Source organism: Ictalurus punctatus, chromosome 8 (assembly GCF_001660625.3).
Source record: "Ictalurus punctatus breed USDA103 chromosome 8, Coco_2.0, whole genome shotgun sequence".
Lineage (NCBI taxonomy): Eukaryota > Metazoa > Chordata > Actinopteri > Siluriformes > Ictaluridae > Ictalurus > Ictalurus punctatus.
In genome coordinates this window covers 4,765,001-4,785,522 of record NC_030423.2, presented here as the reverse complement: position 1 = coordinate 4,785,522, position 20,522 = coordinate 4,765,001, and the positions used below count along the sequence as shown (strand labels likewise).

At 37.3% G+C, this 20,522-nt stretch overlaps 1 protein-coding gene across 2 annotated transcripts in view; it reads left to right on the top strand.

Moving 5' to 3' along the window:
* spdl1 (spindle apparatus coiled-coil protein 1) overlaps nucleotides 1–20,522 on the top strand; it is a 35,291-nt gene that overhangs the window by 12,886 nt on the left and 1,883 nt on the right. For both annotated transcript variants that reach the window (XM_017473366.3, XM_017473368.3), the window contains exons 3-11: nucleotides 967–1,143; nucleotides 6,117–6,311; nucleotides 7,312–7,461; nucleotides 8,274–8,372; nucleotides 8,461–8,571; nucleotides 8,661–8,801; nucleotides 8,896–8,996; nucleotides 14,152–14,339; nucleotides 17,525–17,804. In XM_017473366.3, the coding sequence (XP_017328855.1) occupies nucleotides 967–1,143; nucleotides 6,117–6,311; nucleotides 7,312–7,461; nucleotides 8,274–8,372; nucleotides 8,461–8,571; nucleotides 8,661–8,801; nucleotides 8,896–8,996; nucleotides 14,152–14,339; nucleotides 17,525–17,804 (1,442 nt within the window). The remainder of the gene's footprint in view (nucleotides 1–966; nucleotides 1,144–6,116; nucleotides 6,312–7,311; nucleotides 7,462–8,273; nucleotides 8,373–8,460; nucleotides 8,572–8,660; nucleotides 8,802–8,895; nucleotides 8,997–14,151; nucleotides 14,340–17,524; nucleotides 17,805–20,522) is intronic.

Below are 20,522 nucleotides of genomic sequence, written 5' to 3'. Positions count from 1 at the left end.
CTGCTGAAAGAGGCAAGTACCATTAGGGAATACCGTTGCCATTAAGGGGTGTACATGGTCTGGAACAATGTGGTACATGTCAAAGTAACATCCACATGAATGCCAGCACCCAAGGTTTTCCAGCAGAATATTGCCCAGAGCATTACACTTCCTCCCCCAGCTTGCCTTTTTCTTGTAGTGCATCCCGTAGTGCCATCTCTTCCCTAGGATCCACATGATGTAAAAGAAAACGTGATTCATCACACCAAACCACGTTTTTACATTGCTCCATGGCCCAGTTCTGATGCTCACATGCCCATTGTAGGTGCTTTTGGCAGTGGACAGGGGTCAGCATGGGCACTCTGACCAATCTGCGGCTATGCAGCCGCATATGCAGCAAGCTGTGATGCACTGTGTGTTCTGACCTCTTTCTGTCATAGACAGCGTTAACTTTTTCAGCAATTTGTGCTACTGTAGCTCTTCTACTGATCGGATCTGACCAGACGGGCACCCATGGGCACCCATGTCCCTGTTGCCGGTTCACTGATAGTCCTTCCTTGCGCCATTTTTGGTAGGTACTAACCAATGCATACTGGGAACAATCCATCAGACCTGCTGTTTTGGAGTTTCTCTGACCCAGTCATCATTTTGACACAGTTTGGCACTTGTCAAAGACGCTCAGATCTTTACACTTACCCATTGTTCCTGCTTCCAACACATCAACTTCGTGAACTGACCATTCACTTGCTGCCTAATATATCCCACCCCATGACAGGTGCCACTGTAATGAGATTATCAGTGTAATTCACTTCAACTGTCAGAGGTTTTAATATGATGGCTGATTGGTGTTATCGCACTGTGTTTGTGAAATGACATTAGATTTTTTTATCTTTTTGCAAATTCAGTTTGTTCTTTTCTAGTAAAACATTTGACCTGAATAATACAGAAGAAAGCTTTGAAAATTAATAATAAATGTAATGTTAACAGGGCTTGGAGCAAGAAAAATATTCACTGCAGAGAGAAGTGGAACTAAAGATCCGCATGCTGGACAGCCTTAGTTCAGAATTTGATGTTGTTAAAAACCAGCAGAAACATCTATTGGAACAACAGCAAGCAATGTTGGAGAGGAACCATGCAGTGGAATGTGGTGAATTCAAGAACAAGGTATATTCAATAACATAATCTTGCAGCATAATTTTTCATCTTTTTCCAAGTGCAGTTTCAGTTAAAAAAAATTAGTACACTTACATGACATAGCACTATTAATTATTTATCTGTTTAACATCAATGAAATATATATATATATATATATATATATATATATATATATATATATATATATATATATATATATATATATATACATACACAGTGAGGGAAAGAAGTATTTGATCCCCTGCTAATTTTGTACGTTTGCCCACTGACAAAGAAATGATCAGTCTATAATTTTAATGGTAGTTGTATTTGAACAGTGAGAGACAGAACAACAACAAGAAAATCCAGAAAACGCATGTCAAAAATGTTATAAATTAATTTGCATTTTAATGAGGGAAAAAAGTATTTGACCCCCCTCTCAATCAGAAAGATTTCTGGCTCCCAGGTGTCTTTTATACAGGTAATGAGCTGAGATTAGGAGCACACTCTTAAAGGGAGTGCTCCTAATATCAGTTCGTTACCTGTATAAAAGACACCTGTCCACAGAAGCAATCAATCAATCAGATTCCAAACTCTCCACCATGGCCAAGACCAAAGAGCTCTCCAAGGATGTCAGGGACAAGATTGTAGACCTACACAAGTCTGGAATGGGCTACAAGACCATTGCCAAGCAGCTTGGTGAGAAGGTGACAACAGTTGGTGCGATTATTCGCAAATGGAAGAAACACAAAAGAACTGTCAATCTCCCTCGGCCTGGTGCTCCATGCAAGATCTCACCTCGTGGAGTTGCATTGATCATGAGAACAGTGAGGAATCAGCCCAGAACTACATGGGAGGATCTTGTCAATGATCTCAAGGCAGCTGGGACCATAGTCACCAAGAAAACAATTGGTAACACACTACGCCGTGAAGGACTGAAATCCTGCAGCGCGCGCAAGGTCTGCTGCTCAAGAAAGCACATATACATGCCTGTCTGAAGTTTGCCAATGAACATCTGAATGATTCAGAGGACAACTGGGTGAAAGTGTTGAGGTTAGATGAGACCAAAATGGAGCTCTTTGGCATCAACTCAACTCGCCGTGTTTGGAGGAGGAGGAATGCTGCCTATGACCCCTGGAACACCATCCTCACCGTCAAACATGGAGGTGGAAACATTATGCTTTGGGGGGTTTTTTCTGCTAAGGGGACAGGACAACTTCACCGCATCAAAGGGACGATGGACGGGGCCATGTACCATCAAATCTTGGGTGAAAACCTCCTTCCCTCAGACAGGGCACTGAAAATGGGTCGTGGATGGGTATTCCAGCATGACAATGACCCAAAACACACGGCCAAGGCAACAAAGGAGTGGCTCAAGAAGAAGCACATTAAGGTCCTGGAGTGACCTAGGCAGTCTCCAGACCTAAATCCCATACAAAATCTGTGGAGAGAGCTGAAGGTTCGAGTTGCCAAACGTCAGCCTTGAAACCTTAATGACTTGGAGAAGATCTGCAAAGAGGAGTGGGACAAAATCCCTCCTGAGATGTGTGCAAACCTGGTGGCCAACTACAAGAAACGTCTGACCTCTGTGATTGCCAACAAGGGTTTTTAAACCAAGTACTAAGTCATGTTTTGCAGAGGGGTCAAATACTTATTTCCCTCATTAAAATGCAAATCAATTTATAACATTTTTGACGTGCGTTTTTCTGGATTTTCTTGTTGTTATTCTGTCTCTCACTGTTCAAATAAATCTACCATTAAAATTATAGACTGATCTTTTCTTTGTCAGTGGGCAAACGTACAAAATCAGCAGGGGATCAAATACTTTTTTCCCTCACTGTATATATATATATATCTCCAATAGACCACAGGTCAGAAGGAGTAGACACTTCCTTTCAAGCTTTTATTTGTTTTAGGTTTCTACATATTCATTCTCAACCAATACATAATGTCTAGATCACAGGTGTCAAACTCAGTTTCAGTAGTTGACTCCAGATCCTGAAAATTATTGCCCAGTGTTGAAATGTGCTGATCTTTTGAAGAAGAAAAATTGATGGAGTGTAAGGTTGTTTTATAAGATTGTTTTATCCATCCAATAAAGTTTAACTTTGTTTTGAATATCTGCATAGTCAACAGAAACATCTGTTCAAAGCAGACAATTTAATGACTTGATATATGTTCATCTTCTTAAACACTTCACTCTCAGAAAAAAGGGTACTAAACTGTACTTTTCCCATGTCACTAGGATCTTTTTACCTTTAGTGTTTTTTCATGAAAGACATTTGTAATCTATTGCCTAGAAAGGTGCATGTATTAAAGTATTACTCTAAAAGCTAATTAATATGGTCCTTAAGGTCCAGTTGTGTACCTTAAATCATTTTTTAGGTACTTCTAAATTCCTATTACCATGTATAAGGTAGTGTACACACTAAAGGTACTATAGATGTAGCACTCAGTGCATCACCCCAGTGACAGTAATGGTACAGTTTAGCACCCGTTTTTTCTGAGTGTTCCATCACGTTATAATTATTTGTCCAGGTAGAAGTTAGCTTCTTATTTGGATTTTCCGTTGTACCTTAAAAACTCCAGGAGTTAGGACCCTGCATCTGTAAATGCCACGTTATAGCCGATTCACTCAATGTAGTACTTAAACAAAACTGGTTAAAAGAAGAAGCCTGTTTAACAAAGTGTAACAGTGTAATACACTATCCTAATACTCAATAAGAAGAAATTTTACTGTAGATTTTTACATAAACTCGTGTGCAGTTTTACTGGGTATTGATCATTGTATTAGTCAAAACGTTTAAAAGTCATTAAAAAAAATAAATAAATATGCCTATGATTATAAATAATAAAATGAGTAAATGCAGCAAAAAAAAAAAAAAAAAAAAAATATATATATATAGGTGAGTCAATATATTGTAAAACAATTCAATCAATAAATAATACTGATACAATATTTTATCAAACTTTTCACAATATTGTCCTATTTCAGTTTGTTTTTGTGACAACAGGATTTATTTTCCTTTTGTTTTATTTTTTATTGTCTTGTCTATTTTTATTTCATAATGAAACTTTTATTTCAGATTGTGACTTTTGTTTCCTAATGCCACATTTATTTCATAATGACACTTATTTTATTTTGTTATCATCTGTCAGTCACCACTACTGGGGCTGAACCTGTTCAGTGATTGGCCAATCCTTTGTTATTGACTCTTTTTTTTCTAGAGTGGGCAGTACATTTCTAGCATGGAACTGACTGCTAGGAAAGTTATGCTACCTTTCAGGCAGGTGACATTGATGACCTCAGTGTGCTCAAGCTTTTTTTCGCCGATCAGAGTGATAGACATTATTTCACTGCTTGTTCTATTTTGACCTGCACTGAAGTCTTGTTAGAAATGCTCAGGCACAGGGGTGACATATATGATATAAATGTGCCAGCAGGGCTAAGCCCACATCTTTCAATGTATAAAGAAAAAATTCAATAAAATTTTTGGCATCCACATCAAATTATCAGTCGTAATAAAAATACACACAATGGTACAAAAGGGACCGACACAATCATCAGAATTCGTTTTACGAACAGAGTCATGGGTGTAATGAGCATGAACAAAGTGGATAATTTACACTTATCACTCTTTTGCCCCATAATGCCTTTGGAGGAGAAACTAAAAGTAGATAGCCTAAACACACATTCTAATCAAAGTACAAATTTACACAAAAGGTCACATGACAGAACCCTATGTTTAGTGTTTTTTTGGTTTGAAAGAGAGGGTTGGAGCTCGTGTGTGCGTGATTGGAGTCCGTCGGTCTCTGTATATGTTGGCAATACTTTGAATATTACTGTTATTATGCCATCAATAAGCCCTTTTGAGAGAATGCATTATTCAGCACTAATCCTTTGATTGTCAAGACATTGAAAATATAAGATTTTAGCCTCCCATCAAATATATCATCACTAACCACCACTCCTCATGCGGATAAGTGCAGTGCGCGTAGTCAAGCAGCTTTCTACACACTGCAACCTGAAAAGAAAGCAGGCTATATAATCATTGGCATCTGGTGTGTTGTTGCTTCGGCCTGAATATGTGAGCAGCCAGTGATTATCTCTGACCCTGACCCACTGGTGCTGACTGCCGGATTACAACAGAATGAAATAAAAGTATTGTTATGAAATAAAAGTCTCATTATGAAATGAAAAAGTGTATTATGCACAATAAAAGTTATTGTGAAAAATGAGTGTGATAAAATATTTCAGTATTTATTCATTTGAATGAATTCACTATATATTGATTAATTTAGAAATTGAACGCTGCATTTAATCATTTCATTTTTTTTTTAATATCATAGGAGCATTGATTGATTTAATTTTAATGGCATTCCATAACTGGGTAGTGCAGTTTTGTGCTTTTGGTTGTTTACTTTCCTGTAATTATGTTCTGCTCAAGCAGCACTCAGAATCAAATTGTGTGGCGAAGAGCAAGGCATCAACAATGCACTCATTCTAAATTGGGTGCTTTATTTTAGGGGCTTTGATCATGCTGATTTACATTTATTTTTTTTAGCAAGATGTGTAATATGATTTGCCTAGGGAAAACGACGACACCGTATTTTATACGAACAACCAAAAGGAGTGAAAGTTGTGGAATTTAACCGTTTTCACATTTTAGAATAGAAATGTACAGAAACATCCTATTCTACTTTCAGAGACTACTTTATTAATCACTAGAATAGATCATTTGTTTAGAAAAAATCAATAGCCTTAATTTATGGTGCTTCAATAGGTTATAAAAAATGCTGACCTGGCCCCAGCAGAATACGAGTTTGACACCCTGGTCTTGATTTTTCCAACAGTTATGAAAGATGGAGCTTTTAAGTGGACATCTAAAATGTTCTTTCCCTTCATTGTAGCATAGTGTTACATAAACTTTGCTTTATATATTCCAATGCAGTAGTTACAAAGTCAATTATACCTTCCCTTCTCCCTCCCAAATTATCTGAAGGTGGATAAATTGAAGGGAGATCTAGATGAGGCTCAGCTTCTTGAGAAACAGCTGAGACATAAGTTGGAGTTGCAGTCTCAAGCTTTAACCAGCAAAACTGAGGAGCTTCGCAAAATGTCAGAACATTCCCATGAAACAATGTCGTCAGAGATCTTGGAGCTACAAATCCAGAAGATGGATCTGGAATCATCTATGGTAAAGTTTGTTTTTCTTGCAGATTTTTTAGCAAGGTGTTTTCTGTGCATTGCTTTACTGAATGCAATTTGCAAATGCAACTTTACTAAATGGTGAACAGTTCTTGAAAATTCAATGCATGTAATGAAAGGTTGTAATTTACAGTATATAGACATGTAAATACACACACACACTGTTAATCCCATGAGAGAAAAATATGGCTATGATAGCATCTAATGACTGTAATAATAATGATCTATTTTACGTATAAGGCACTTTTCTATACCCAAGATTAAAAAAGTATAAAAATAATATAGATTACTTACAAAATAAACATACACATGTCACAGCAATAGCCCATAACATGACAGATGATGGTAGTAACAGCAACCAGAGTAGACTAACTGCTGATTTTAAACACATTTTTAAGTAGATTAAAAACGGAAGAGACTATACCCCTTGGGGAAAAAATGGGCCAAGCCCAAATTAGCATGAATTAAACAAATAGATAAAATAACTTAGTATGTGATAACATTTCAATGTTTAAACCTTGTGGGTAAACTTGCAGACAGCTTTTTATTTATTTATTTTATTTGTTTTTTGTTTTTGTTTTTAATTTTAACTTTTTTGTTTTGTACACCCAGACATGCTCATTTGAATTTTACATCAAACATTTTAATCATTATCATGATTTTACTTTTGTGTTCAAGAAGACTGTGTAAGTGGAATTCCCGTTTCAAGCTTTTCCCAAAATGGTTCACTGCAGCAAAAGTAAATGAACAAATGGTGGCATAGAAGTGCATTTGATTAATTTTCTCTTTTTTTGCCTGTTTTTTTTTTTTTTTTTTTTTTTTTTTTTTAACTCTTCGGGCAGACTGCTCCAAAGTAGGACTGCAACTAATGATTATTTTCATAGTTGATTAGTTGGCTGATTATTTTTTCGATTAAGCGGATGGGGGGGGGGTGGGGGAGGGAAATGCTTTTAATCAAAACGTGTCTTCTTTTTTTTTCTCCCCCTAAGGCTGCCTTAGAGCAGAAGCATCAGGAATTGAAATACAAAGAAGAGCAGCTGGAGCTGGCTAATTGTATCCTTCAGAGACAACTGGAGACACTTGCAAATACAAAGGAAGAAAAAGAAAATGAGGTCATGTCACTTTACAATGCTTTGGAGGTAATTCATTAATTTTGAATTCGGTTTTAGAGCTGTTTTATCCATCCAATAAAGTTTGGATGGATAAAACAGTAATACACTATCCAAACAGTCATGAGTTACGTGTGTTTGAGTAAATTAGGCTCTACCTCATTAGAATTGATTCACATGTGGTGGCCATATTGTTTACAAATGTCAACATGTTCTCGATCATTATTGAAGGTCACACTCTGCTGTGCATTTTGGCATGGAACTTGTGAAGACAGAACAAAATATTCTAGGAAATATTCTGAAAAAGTAGATTTTGAAAATTAGCGAAAAATCTAAATTGGTGTAGCTAAATGGTTCTTGCGGCTTGCGAAGCGCAACTAAGGGATAAGTTGAAAAGAATTTCACTGTAGGACATGCATCATTAGGCCGATCAGGCTCGTCTCTCTTGCCTGAGCAGCAGGACAGAGTACATTTTGACCAATTTCATGTCTGTAGGACCTACAGTTTGGTCAGCACAATCAGTTTTTAGCAGAGAATAATAATAATATGAAGAAAAATTTAATCGAAAACAATAGGATTACAAAGAACTTTGTGCTTGAACCCATAAATATAAAAGTCCTAACAAAAACTACAGGGTTCCAGGATATTTGGTGCTTGGACTCCTAATAAAGAAAGACAATTTAAATCCTAACAAAACGTGTAAGTAATGTACAGTATCTGAGGGGAATTTAGATGCTTAAGGCCGAAAAGAGAAAAGCATTATTCATAAAGAAATGTGTATTGACATCACTACTGACAGCAGCAGAACTCTCTGCACATGCTAATCTCGTATTTCATAATAGAAATCCAGGGAAGCCAACCAGGAACTTCAAATACAATTGGACCAGGTGTTACAGCATGCGCAGGATCCAAACAGCAAAGGCAATTCATTATTCTCTGAGGTATAGATTTTAATATCACTAAAATATTTGTTAATGTGATATTAAGGTGCTGGTTTAAATTATATCTTTATTTATTTATTTTAAACAGGTAGAGGACAAGCGTGCTGAAATAGAGAGACAGTTGATCAGTGTAAAAGTACAGTACCAGTCTCTTCAAAAGCAGCATGCATTTACCAAACAGCAAATGGTTCGCATGAAGGTAAAAGTCAGCAGCATTATTATTATTGAGAAGGGAGCAAACACTGCGATTTCTTTTTGCCAAAGTTTTTCTTCTTTCTTTCATCATAGGTGCAGATATCTAATATGATGCAGCTTCAGGGCATTAGATCAGACCCAGCCCAGCTTGAGCGATTACGAGTCATGCTGTCAGAGAAGAACAATGAGATAGAAACCTTGATGAAGAAAGTGCAACAGTTGCAGAAGTTGGAGGTAACGTTTTGCACAAGTAACAGAATTTGATGCGTTGTTTTGATAGTGATCTATTTGATGCAATCAACTGATCATGAAACTCATTTACCAACAGGTGGCACTTGAGAATCAGTCCACTAGTGTCTCCAAGGAAATAGAGTTTGTGGATGAGACGTATTACACTGATCTTTTGAAAATGCAACTCTCAAATTCTAAGTAAGTTTCCAATTAATGAATAATGAAATATAGCGGATTAACGTCATGTGAACTAGAATTTCTTATGTATGGCCCTTTCCTAGGCTAATCTATTTGGGCATTTAAATGATAAAGAATTGGCAGCTGGAGAGTTTTCATTTCATTAATAAATAGCTTAAATACGGCATCTCTTTGAACTGCTGCTCATGCTGGGTCACAGGGCAGTGTAGCACTCAGGAAAAAAGCACTATCCACCTTACATGAGCTCACAGATGCCCATGACTGGCTAGTGTAGCTGTAGCTGTGAGAGGGGAGAAAGAGTAATCCCACTACCACCCAGAGAGAGGACAGCCACTTTTGCTACCTTGGACTCCCAGCCACAGTTAACTGTGGCATCTCAGGATTTGAACTTGCTATATATAGGATGATAAGTCAAACAATTATCTGTTGCCCCATTCGGGAGCCCATAAAAAACTGAATTGAAATTTAAGTAAGGATAACTTATAAGGTATGTTAATTTGCTTATGTACAGTTGCAATCAAAATTATTTAACCCCCATTGCAAATCAGGTTTATTGTAAAAATGTACAGACTTTCAGCTGTTTGTGATGAACAAATAAAACAAAAGCAGTTGAAAGAGTTCAAGACAACAAATGCTTATTTCCCGAAGTGGTTTCCCCAAATTCAGCTGGAAATGCAACTTATGTTTTCTCCAGTTTCAAAATGATTAAACCCCTTCATGGCAAGCATCTTTAGTACTTAGTAGAGCACCCTTTTGCTGTTATGACCTGCTGCAAACAAGATGCATAGCCAGACACCAGCTTCTGGCAACGTTCCTGAGGAATCTTAGCCCATTCCTCATGAGAAATGGCCTCCAATACCATAGCACCATGGGCCACGTCTGTGTTTGGCGCTTGCCGGTGTAGGTGCCAACCATCTGATCCATGGTGTCTACACCTCCTTGGGTCTTATTGTAGAATTTTGTATATTGTTGAAGTGATTGCATCAGGTTTTTTCTTTCTGCTACTTTCATCCACCACTTTGTTGTGGTGCATTATGCTTAGGAGCACAAAAGCCATTCCATTCTTTCTGATGTAGCTGACCATGGTAAATGCTGCCACTGAATCAAATCTCTGTGCTGTGAAGCTCTCGTGACACATAATAACCCATACTCTCACTAAATAGTTGTGAATCTCACACACACACACACACACACACACACACACACACACACACACACACACACACAATTTGCAAGTATGTTGTTGAAATGCTGTATATCAACCTGTTGACATCAGATATTTGCAGAAGAAAAAATGACATACTTACATGAATGAAATGTAACGCTCCTCTCGTGTCCAGGAGAGTTAAGGGGAAAGATACTCTTCATCCTTGGCTCAATTATTGCACCCAAGCTCTTAGACAAAATTGTAGAAAATGGAGCAAAAGTGGAAGAAAGACAAACTACAGGTCTCTTATGACATTTTGAAGACATGCTTAGCAAGTGATTAGAGGTCAGTGAAAGAGGCAGAATCAAAGTATCTGTCTAAATTTAAGTTAATTCGATTGATTCTGTGTTCAGTTCTTCTCAGGCTTTCAGTTCTGACCCTTCTCCTGAGTCATTTGATGAATTTCTCCATTTTTTCATCAATAAAATTTAAGCTATGCCTTTAAAACTGTGTCTCTTCAGGGATCACCTCTGCTCAGTTATTTAACCAAATTTCAACCAGTCTCCTCAGCCCAGCTTTCTGATTTAATCTCACAGAAGTTGTATGATGGATGTTCTCCCCGCATGTCTTTTGAGAGATGTTTTTGTAACCGACAGTTCAATCCTCTCAGCCATTATTAATAGCTCTTTAGCTACTGAAGCTGTACCAGCTAGCTTAAACATGTAATTGTGCAGCCTTTGCTTAAAAAAAACTCATCTTGATCCAGCTTTACACAATAATTATAAGCCTGTTTTTCCAAATTGCCTGTTTATCTCAAAGTTGCTGGAGAAAGTTGTTTATTCACAGCTACACTGTCATTTGAATTGTTTAAATATCCTAGACAAGTTCCATTCAGGCTTTAGATCCTTACATAGTAGAGAATCTGCCTTTTAAAGGTCACTAATGATATTTTCATCTCAATTGACTCTGGCATGTGTGCTGTGTTGGGTTATTGGATTTTGGTGCTGATTTTGATACTATAGACCATAGTACTCTTTTAACTTGCCTAGAGTCTGTGGTTGGCATCCAAGGGCTGGCTTTGCATTTGTTTGCCTCTTACCTGAAAGATAGGACTTTTTCAGTAAACAGGGAATTTTTCTTCTTCATTGCCCCCTCTGATCTTGTGGTATTTCTCAAGGTACCATCCAGGGGCGTTAGCTGGGCTGTTAATTATCCGGGGCTAGTAACAAAGCTAGTAAGTTTTTTGTTTTATGGAAGCTGAGATAACTTAGCTGTCAATGTATGACACGATCAGAAGAAGTTGGATTCATCATAAAACTTGCCTCGGGTGTTATCACTGTTTGTCGGACTACCAGACTGATAAAATATAAAAGTTTTTTCTAACTAGGCTAGTTTGGTGTTTCTAGCCAAGGGGAGACACAGCTAAGCTATGTGTTTAGCTTCTACAGTCCCATGCAAAGTACAGTATCTTTCCTTATTCTCTGCTCATATCATGTTAATGTAATCCGGAACTCTTTTACATTTACACACCTTGTTTTCCTGCGCAGCATCAGAGGATGTTACTGTTTCAGTTTCACTCTCTTTACTGGTTTAAAAAAAATGTCATATATCCATTTTTCCTCACAATGACTGTGTGTGCTAGCGTTTGGCAGAATTGAGAGCTTTCAGCCCATAAGGCAAGTGTTTCCACGTATTGTCCTGTAAATCCTGTCAGATTGGTCTCGCCTCTGTTCACTGAAGATACAAGGCGGAAGGGTATATTTGTATAAAAAAAAGAAGTATATCAATGTAAAACAGGAACATTACCATATATGGTTTTCAGGAAGTCATAGGAATACGGGCGAATGTTATTCAGGAAGTTATGTAAATGCGCTCAAGTGGTATTCGGGGGAGCCATGCGCAAATGGTGAGAGGCTTTATCTGTCTGTACTTTAGTTAACAGAAGAACAAAGTTAAATGGTGTTAACACTTTCTTTGTTCCTGAGAAAACAGAGAGGGAAGAGTGTTCACAGTGAACTTATCACACCCTTTCCTCTGTCTTTGAGGTCCAGTTAGGTCCTCTTTCCTCTAATACACGTAAATGTCAAAAATATTGCAGTAATTTTTGATTCAGCTGTACAGTTTGATAAACAAATTAGTGCTGCTGCTAAAGTGGTCATATCATAATTTTTAACCATTTTTAAACGTTCATTATTTTGTTTGTGTGTAATAGAATAGGTTAACATGCTTTAATGTTTAAAAAACGCATTCATTGTCACATACTGTACATTATTGCAGTACCTCTATTCCCAGGCTGCCTGAAACACTCTGATTTCTCCAAAGCCCCTCCTTCTGAAAAGCCCAGAGTGCTCTGATTGGCCAGTTGAGCCATTGCATTGTGATTGGCCAAATACCTCAAGCATGTGTCGGAAATGTAACGCCCCTTAAGTTAGCTTCAGCCTCCAAGACTTTTAAAGCAATCCTAAGCTCCTAAGCAACATGTCGTCGGTTTTACCGTATCAGTTTGAGCCCGAGTGAGATTAAGAAAATGGATCAAAAAGTGGATCAAACCTTAGCTAGCACGTTAGCAGAGTTCTACAACTGAGCCACAACACAAAACTCCGCATTTCAACAGTCAATAGCAGATACTTTATAAAATAATCAAACATACTTACAGGTTCTGATTCAGAAGCACAAGATTGTCAGAGCAAGAGGGAATCGCCCCACTTTTCAGGATGAGCCTTTGTGTGTAGCGTGCCTTGTACTCGCCCAGGTTCAGGAAGCTGTCCTCCGTGAAATGCGCTGTGCACAAGCAAACATTTGTGTTGTACTGCTCAGGAACAGCGTTTTAAATTAAATTAACAGTAACCACTGATTCCTTATTTCATTTGTTTTCGGAAGTCTAAACAAAGGGGTTTTGTTTTTGCACAGAAACACACAGTGTCTCTGCGACATGGCGCCTGGAGCCTCGCCTTCTTTCTTCGCGCCTGCCTTTGGGCAGGATTATGCTAACAGCGCATGCTGTGACGTAGACATGTTACAGAAGTAATATCTGGACTTAAAACGACGCGTTTTAGGCAGGTCTGGTGCGGTGTTCTCTGTTCGATAAAATAAATCCCTTTGCTGGGACTGAGTTTTGTGACTGCAGATCTTATACATGCACAAACAGATACATTACACCCCCGAAAAAAAAGGAAAACATTAATCATGATATGACTCCTTTACGGGAAGCTTCTTTCATTTAAGGTCTCTTATAAAGTTAAAACAGTTTCTCTCTACAAAGGATTTCTAAACTGTTATTCATGCTCATATTACATCACAGTTGGACTACTGTAATTCTCTGTATGTTGGCCTTCCTCAATCTACCTGGTCTTGCCTTCAGCTTGTAAAATGCAGCAACTAGATTTTTAACAGGGACTAAAAAGAGCTATCATATTTCCCCAATTTTGGCAGCTCTTCAGTGGCTTTCTTTTAAGTTCAAATTTCTGGTCTTCCTCCACAGTACATTGGTGATCTTTACCCTTACTCTCCTACCAGACTACTAAGATCTTGTAATCAACTTTTAAAAAAAAATCTAAAACAGTGACGGCAACATTTATCGTTCTTATAGTTAAAAGTTTATTTATTTCACCGGATAACATGTTCAGAATTTAATGAAAATATATGTGGACTCATTAAAAATATGTATCATCTTTATTTAATGTTTCATCGTGTATATATACAGTGGGGGAAATAAGTATTGAACGCGTCAGCATTTTTTTCAGTAAATATATTTCCAATGAGGCTATTCACGTGAAATTTCTGACTCTTCCCCATTACACTAACATCTGGCTATTAGTTGATACCTATAAGGGATACTTGCTCCATAAATGTTTTTCTGCTTCTAAGGGTTGTTTTTTTTTGCCTGTATAACCTTGATCAGTTAAATAATTATTATGATTTTTTTATATGCCATTTGGATAAAAGATGGCTTAAATTATTTGTCTTTTTCTGTGATAATTGTACTTTGTTTCGTTTTGTGTTTTCTAGGAAAGCTGCAGAGAAACTAAAGGAGGAATTATCCATGGCCAGAATGAAAGCTCTTTCTGAGAGCCACAGGGTGCTCGAGTTGGAAAGGAAACTCTTTACTTCCGAGTGTGCTCTAAAGCAAATGCGCATTGACATTGTCAAGCTCCAAGTGAAAATTGAAGAACTCCAGATGAAATATGAGCCTAATGGTAAAATAATACACACACACACAATGTAGTGCTGAAAATTAATTTCAGAACTGTAGTTATTGACTTTTCACATTAAATTATTGCATTAGAACCATAAATAGCATCAGAACACCAGAGAGAAAAGGTTTTTTTTTTTTTTAAATAGTGTAAACCTTTTTGAGTGAAATTATGGTACTTAATATATGTTAACCTTGTCACACAGGTTTCAAGCCTGTTATTGCTCATCATTCAGTCCTTTTTTTGCCATAGATGTCTTCTGCTCTATGTTCTCTTTTATGTTTTGATTTGCATTATCAATTTCAATCAGCTCTGTTACTCTTTATAACATTCGTTCTCGGTTGTCAACCTGGTTATTAAATCTTTTTTTTATTCTTTACTGAGAATACTCAGCAAAGTCAATAATTAAAATTATTAGATTCAGTTAGTAATACAAGAAAATCCAATCCTATGTAGGCCGAAAACAGAGTAAACATGGAGTAAACGTACCCGAAATAGTGTGTGTGTGTGTGAGTCAGCACATGCAGCATTAAATCCTTTGAAATTTCTTTCAAAAAATGTCAAATTCATCAAATCCTTTGAATGTTCTGTCAGACTTACAATCCATTTAAGTGCATTGCAGGCTGCTGAACCAGCTTTTAACCTAGAGCATTTCTTGTTGTCAACTCATTTTGTCCACTGTACTTTGTACACTATATAACCAAATGTATGTGGACACCTGACCATCATACCCATATGTGCTTGTTGTTGGAACATCCCATTCCACCCTTTGTGTCCCCCCCCCCCCCCCCCTTGCTGCTCTAACACTCTCCACTCTTCTGGGAAGGCTCTTCACTAGATTTTGAAACGTGCCTGTGGGACTTTCTGCAATTCTGCTTCCACAAGAGCATGAGTGAGGTCAGGTACTGATGTTGGGAGAGGAAGCCTGGTACATAGGACATCCTTTTCCAAAACCATGGCCATTAATATGCTTTACACCACTCCAGCCGTTGCTTGACATTGTGCATAGTGATCTTAGGTTTGTGTGCAGCTGCTCGGCCATGGAAACCCATTTCTTAAAGCTCCCAACACATAGTTCTTATGCTGTTGTTGCTTCTAGAGGCAGTTTGGAATTCTGGAGCAAGTGTTGCAAAAGATGCATTTGACTGACCTGTTCTGTGAGTTTGCATGGTTTACCGCTTTGTGGCTGAGTTGTTATTGTTCTTAGACACTTCCATTTCACAATAATAGCAATTAAAGTTGACCAAGGCATGTCTAACAGGGCAGAGATTTCGCAAACTCACTTGGCATCCTGTGACACTGCCACATTTAAAGTCACTGAGCTCTTCAGTATGACCTATTCTACTGCCAATGTTTGTCCATGGAGATGGTTGTGGCTGAAACACCTGAACTGAGTGACATGAGTGACCACATACCTTTGGTCAAATGTGTGTATTTACACATTTAGATAGCTCACACAGAATATGTTTTCTCTGCTTTCACTTCCACTACACCTTCTGCTATAAGTGATCTGATTATGAAGTCCAATTCTACATCTTGCCAGCTTGACTCTGCACCTACTACTTTACACAAAATGTGTGTTTCCGAAGTCTCACCTTCCATAACTCGTCTGATAAACTGTAGCCTAGCATCTGGTATTGTTCCAGCAGAACTAAAAACTGCTGCGGTGACCCCCATTCTTAAGAAATCTGCCCTTGATCATCAAAATATGAACAATTATAGGCCAATCTCAAACTTACCATATTTAAATAAAATTTTGGAAAAAGTAATGGCCTCACAGTTAAGGTCTTATTTAGATGCCAATGGTCTCTTTAAACCATTCCGTCATACAGCACTGAAACTGTTGTTCTTCTTGTGGTTAATGTCCTTCTACTGTCCATTGATTCTGGGTTAATAAACACTTTAATTCTCTTCAATATAAGCTCTGCATTTGACACGGTCTGTCATGATGTACTTATCTCTCGTCTTTCTGGAATCAGCTTCACTGATCCAGCTCTCTCCTGGCTCACCTCCTACCTCAATGACAGAAAGTATTTTATCACTATTGAAGGGTACAAATCCGCCACTGCTCCTCTGACACAGGGTGTTCCTCAAGGCTCTGTTCTTGGGCCACTGTTGTTTATAATTTATATGTATCCATGTGGTGACATCATACACATGCATGGACTTCAGTTTCATTGTTATGCTGATGACATCCAAATTTACCTTACAACCAGCTCTGATAAGACAACTTTTTCTGATTCACTCACTGCATGTATTAGGGACATCAAACCCTGGATGTCCCTGATCTTTTTAAAACTGAATGATAATAAAACTGAAATATTGTTTATTGGTTCAACTAATTCACTCAAAAGGATGGATGTCATTGGATATCGATGGGGTTCCTGTTAAATCTTCTTCCTCTGCCTGTAATCTTGGTGTTTTATTTGACACAACTCTCTTTTGATTCCCATATCAACTCCATAGTTAAAAACTCTTTTTACCACCTTCGTAATATTGTGTCTTCAATCCTCTCTCACTCTAGGGCATGAACTAAGATTTCAGCATCAGTCAGTCACTTCATGTCTGGATTATTGTAATGCCCTATTTATTGGCTTGCCCAAAAATACATTTCAAGATTACAGTATGTTCAACAGTCAACTGCAAGGGTTCTCACCTCCACCAGGCACTCTGTTCATATCAGTCCTCTTTCTGCATGATCTCCACTGGCTACCTGTAGCTTCACATATTCAATTTAAGATACTACTTCTAACATTCAAAGCACTAAATGGTCTTGCCCCTCCCTAGTTGTCTGACATTCTTCATCCATACTGCCCTACTTGGTCCCTTAGCTCATCAGAACTTTGTCTTTTTTCCATTCCTAGATTTCAGCTGTCCACTGCGACTGGAAGGTCATTTTGTGTTGCTACTCCGAAACTGTCGAACTCACTACCTCTTACTCTCCGCAGCATCACTTCTCTGCCTAGTTTTAAGACCCAGCTAAAAACGTATCTGTTTGAAATGTATTTTCAATGATTTTCAATTTATTACATTTGTGTTTTATGTATTTGATATATATACTATGTAAAGTGACCTTGAGCTTTGGAAAGGCGCTATATAAATAAAACTACTTCTTCATTATGAATTTTGTGAGTTGACCAATTCGCAAACAAAGTATGCTGTTAAGTAACTATAGATTCTTTCCCCAGAGGTGAAGAAGGCACGGACTCAGAAACGCAAGCAAGAAAAATTTCCAGTAAACTTACCTGAGGGGTCTGACTATAGCAGCATGGATACTCCAGACATGAAGACTGAGCCAGGCAAGAGCAAGACTGTCGACGGAGAAGGCCTCCCTTGTTCAACGGAGAAAGAATTTTTAACCCCAGTACAGTTATCACAAGCCGCAGGCTGTAGTTCTGTCTTGCTTTGTGACACCAAAAGTGTTCACATCTGTGAGAACGCCCCAGTCTCTATTTCTGATTCCTCAAGGTAAATACCTCCCTTTGTTTTACAAATGGTGTAAATCATTTCATCACATGTTTTTAAGAGAATACATTATTATTTAGAAAAAGACAATGAAGGTAATGATTTTGTTTCGTTGAAAGGTTCTCAAATTGTTCAGTAGAAAATTGTAATAATTATGTGTCGTGTTAATTGTAAACAACTCATTAGGTTATTAGTTTAGGTTATTATACATATCGTCTACTCTTTTTTAAATTATTTTATCACTTTATTATGTGACACCAGTCACACATTTTATCTGGTAAAATGAAAATTTTATCACATATATTTATTTGCACTGGCACAGCATCATGAGACAACACCTCAGTGTTTGAGTTATAGTCTGTTACAATCATGTAATGAGAAATGACTCTCATGTAATGAGAAAATGATGTTTTAGTAAGTATATCTTTACTTGTACAGCACATTTCTAAGCCAACTAAATACAAAGTATTTCACAATACCTGAAAAACCATAAAACTTCATTACTTGTTTAAAAAAAGACACACTAACCAGTAAAACTACACACAATATTACATATGATTTACTGAAATTAAGACACCCAAAATAAACTTTAAATAAGTTTAAATAAACAGGTGCAGAGCTAAAAGTACAGGTAAAACACTGCTGCTAAAAGTTATTAAATTAGGTTTTAAGGCATTTCCTTCACTGTGTCAGATAACTTCCCATCATTCTGATACAAGTTGATCTTAGTTTCATCTGTCCAGATGATGATGTTCCTTAACTGTAACTATATATATATATGTGTGTGTGTGTGTGTGTGTGTGTGTGTGTGTGTGTGTGTGTGTGTGTGTGTGTGTGTGTGTGTATAGGGTTTTTTTTATATAGATGTTTTTGAGCTGGCTAACTGTCGTGAAAGTTTTTTTTCACCGTGGAAAGAATTCTTCTGTCATCTACCACAGTTGTTTTCTGGGGTTGTTCAGGCCTTTTGGTGTTCCTCAGCTCACCAGTGAATTCTTTCTATTTAAGAATGTACCGACTAGTCGATTTGGCCATACTTAATGATTTTTCTATCTCTTTGATGAGTTTATGATTTCTTTTGCCTAATAATGGCTTGCTTCACTGGCAGTGACAGCTCTTTCAATTTCATATTGACAGCAAAAGATTCCAAATGCAAAAGCCACACTTGAAATCAACACTAGACCTTTTAAATGAGGGAATTAGGGAATGGCACACCTGGCCATGGAACAGCTAAGCAGGCAGTTGTCCAATTACTTTTGGTCCTTTAAAAAGGTCTGCGGGAAGGGGGCGCCACATATACAAAGTGCTGTACACCTTTCACCTGATTTGGATGTAAATACCCTCAAATTAAGGCTGGAAGTATTAATGTATGACAGTTATGGCAAACATAAATCTGTGGGTTCGGTTTATTGGCACTGATTAACCTATTAAAATAAGCAGTTCTTTCCATTAACCAACTATTTTGATCTATTCTTAAAGTGAGCAACATTATCTAGTGTTGCAGAGATTATTAAACCAGCTAACCAAATAACATCAGAAGGCTGAATTATTTCTAGCCTTAGTTAAGTGAAATCTGTTGAAATGTTGGCAACTGAATCATCACAAAAAAACACAGCAGAATATTGTATGTTTAGACTTAACCATTTTAATGTTAAAAACCGTTTCAAAAACAATACATTTGTGATCAGAAACATGGATGACTTCTAAATGTAGGTTAAGGGACAGGCCTAACATAAAAATCTGATCCAGTGTAAATCAAACTTCTTGTACAACATTAAAAACATGCAGCAGTATTTAAGAATTCTGAAACAAATGTATTAGACACGTCATGAACATGAAACTTATAGTCACCAGCTAATAGCACTTTGTCAAACTGAAGTTCAACTGATTACATTAGATCAGATTTCAGTTGAAAACAGCCATATAGTCTTGGATTATAGTAAATGACAATATACTAAACTGGGTTTCAGAGAAAACTTTATCTCTGGTCTGACATAATTGCAATGTGAGAACAGCTCACATCTCCTACCCAGCAGCATTGTGATTTCTTTCATTTCCATGCAAATGTAGTTTAAGTTTTAATGGTAAGCCAAAACTGCTGCTTTTAACTTTGATGGATGGCCAGACCTCTGTGAATTACAAAGCCACTGTATGTAACAAATGTTTGTTTACAATTAGTGACTGATAAAGGGACACATTCATTTGAAATCATTTCCCAGGATATAGAAAATACTAATTAATAGCTACTAGTTATTCTTTCTCAGAACCATGTCAAAGAGAACAGACTCCTTATCGGCCAGCAACCTTGAGTTAATTGGGCTTCAGTACTATTTGGCTGATAAAATAGGCTTAATCAGAGATGTCACAATAATGTTTTTTGCAAGTGCAATACAAAACTTTGAGCTGCAAGTCCAAGTCAAGTGTCATTCCATGCACTTTAGCTAAGCATATTTTGGTCAAACTCACATATTCAACATAATTGAATCTGTTAGGCCTTCCAGATCAGCTTTCTTGAACTTCCATCAAAACAGTATACTCTGTCTAATGAAAATGCATATTTTGGACTTGTAGTGTGTGTGGCCAGAAAGACATACAGTGTATAAAAAGTCTACACACCCCTGTTAAAATGGCAGGGTTTAGTGATGTAAAAAAAATTTGAACCAAGATAAATAATGTCAGAAATTTTATGGTAGTTTTGAATTTGATGGCTGCAACTCGTCTCAA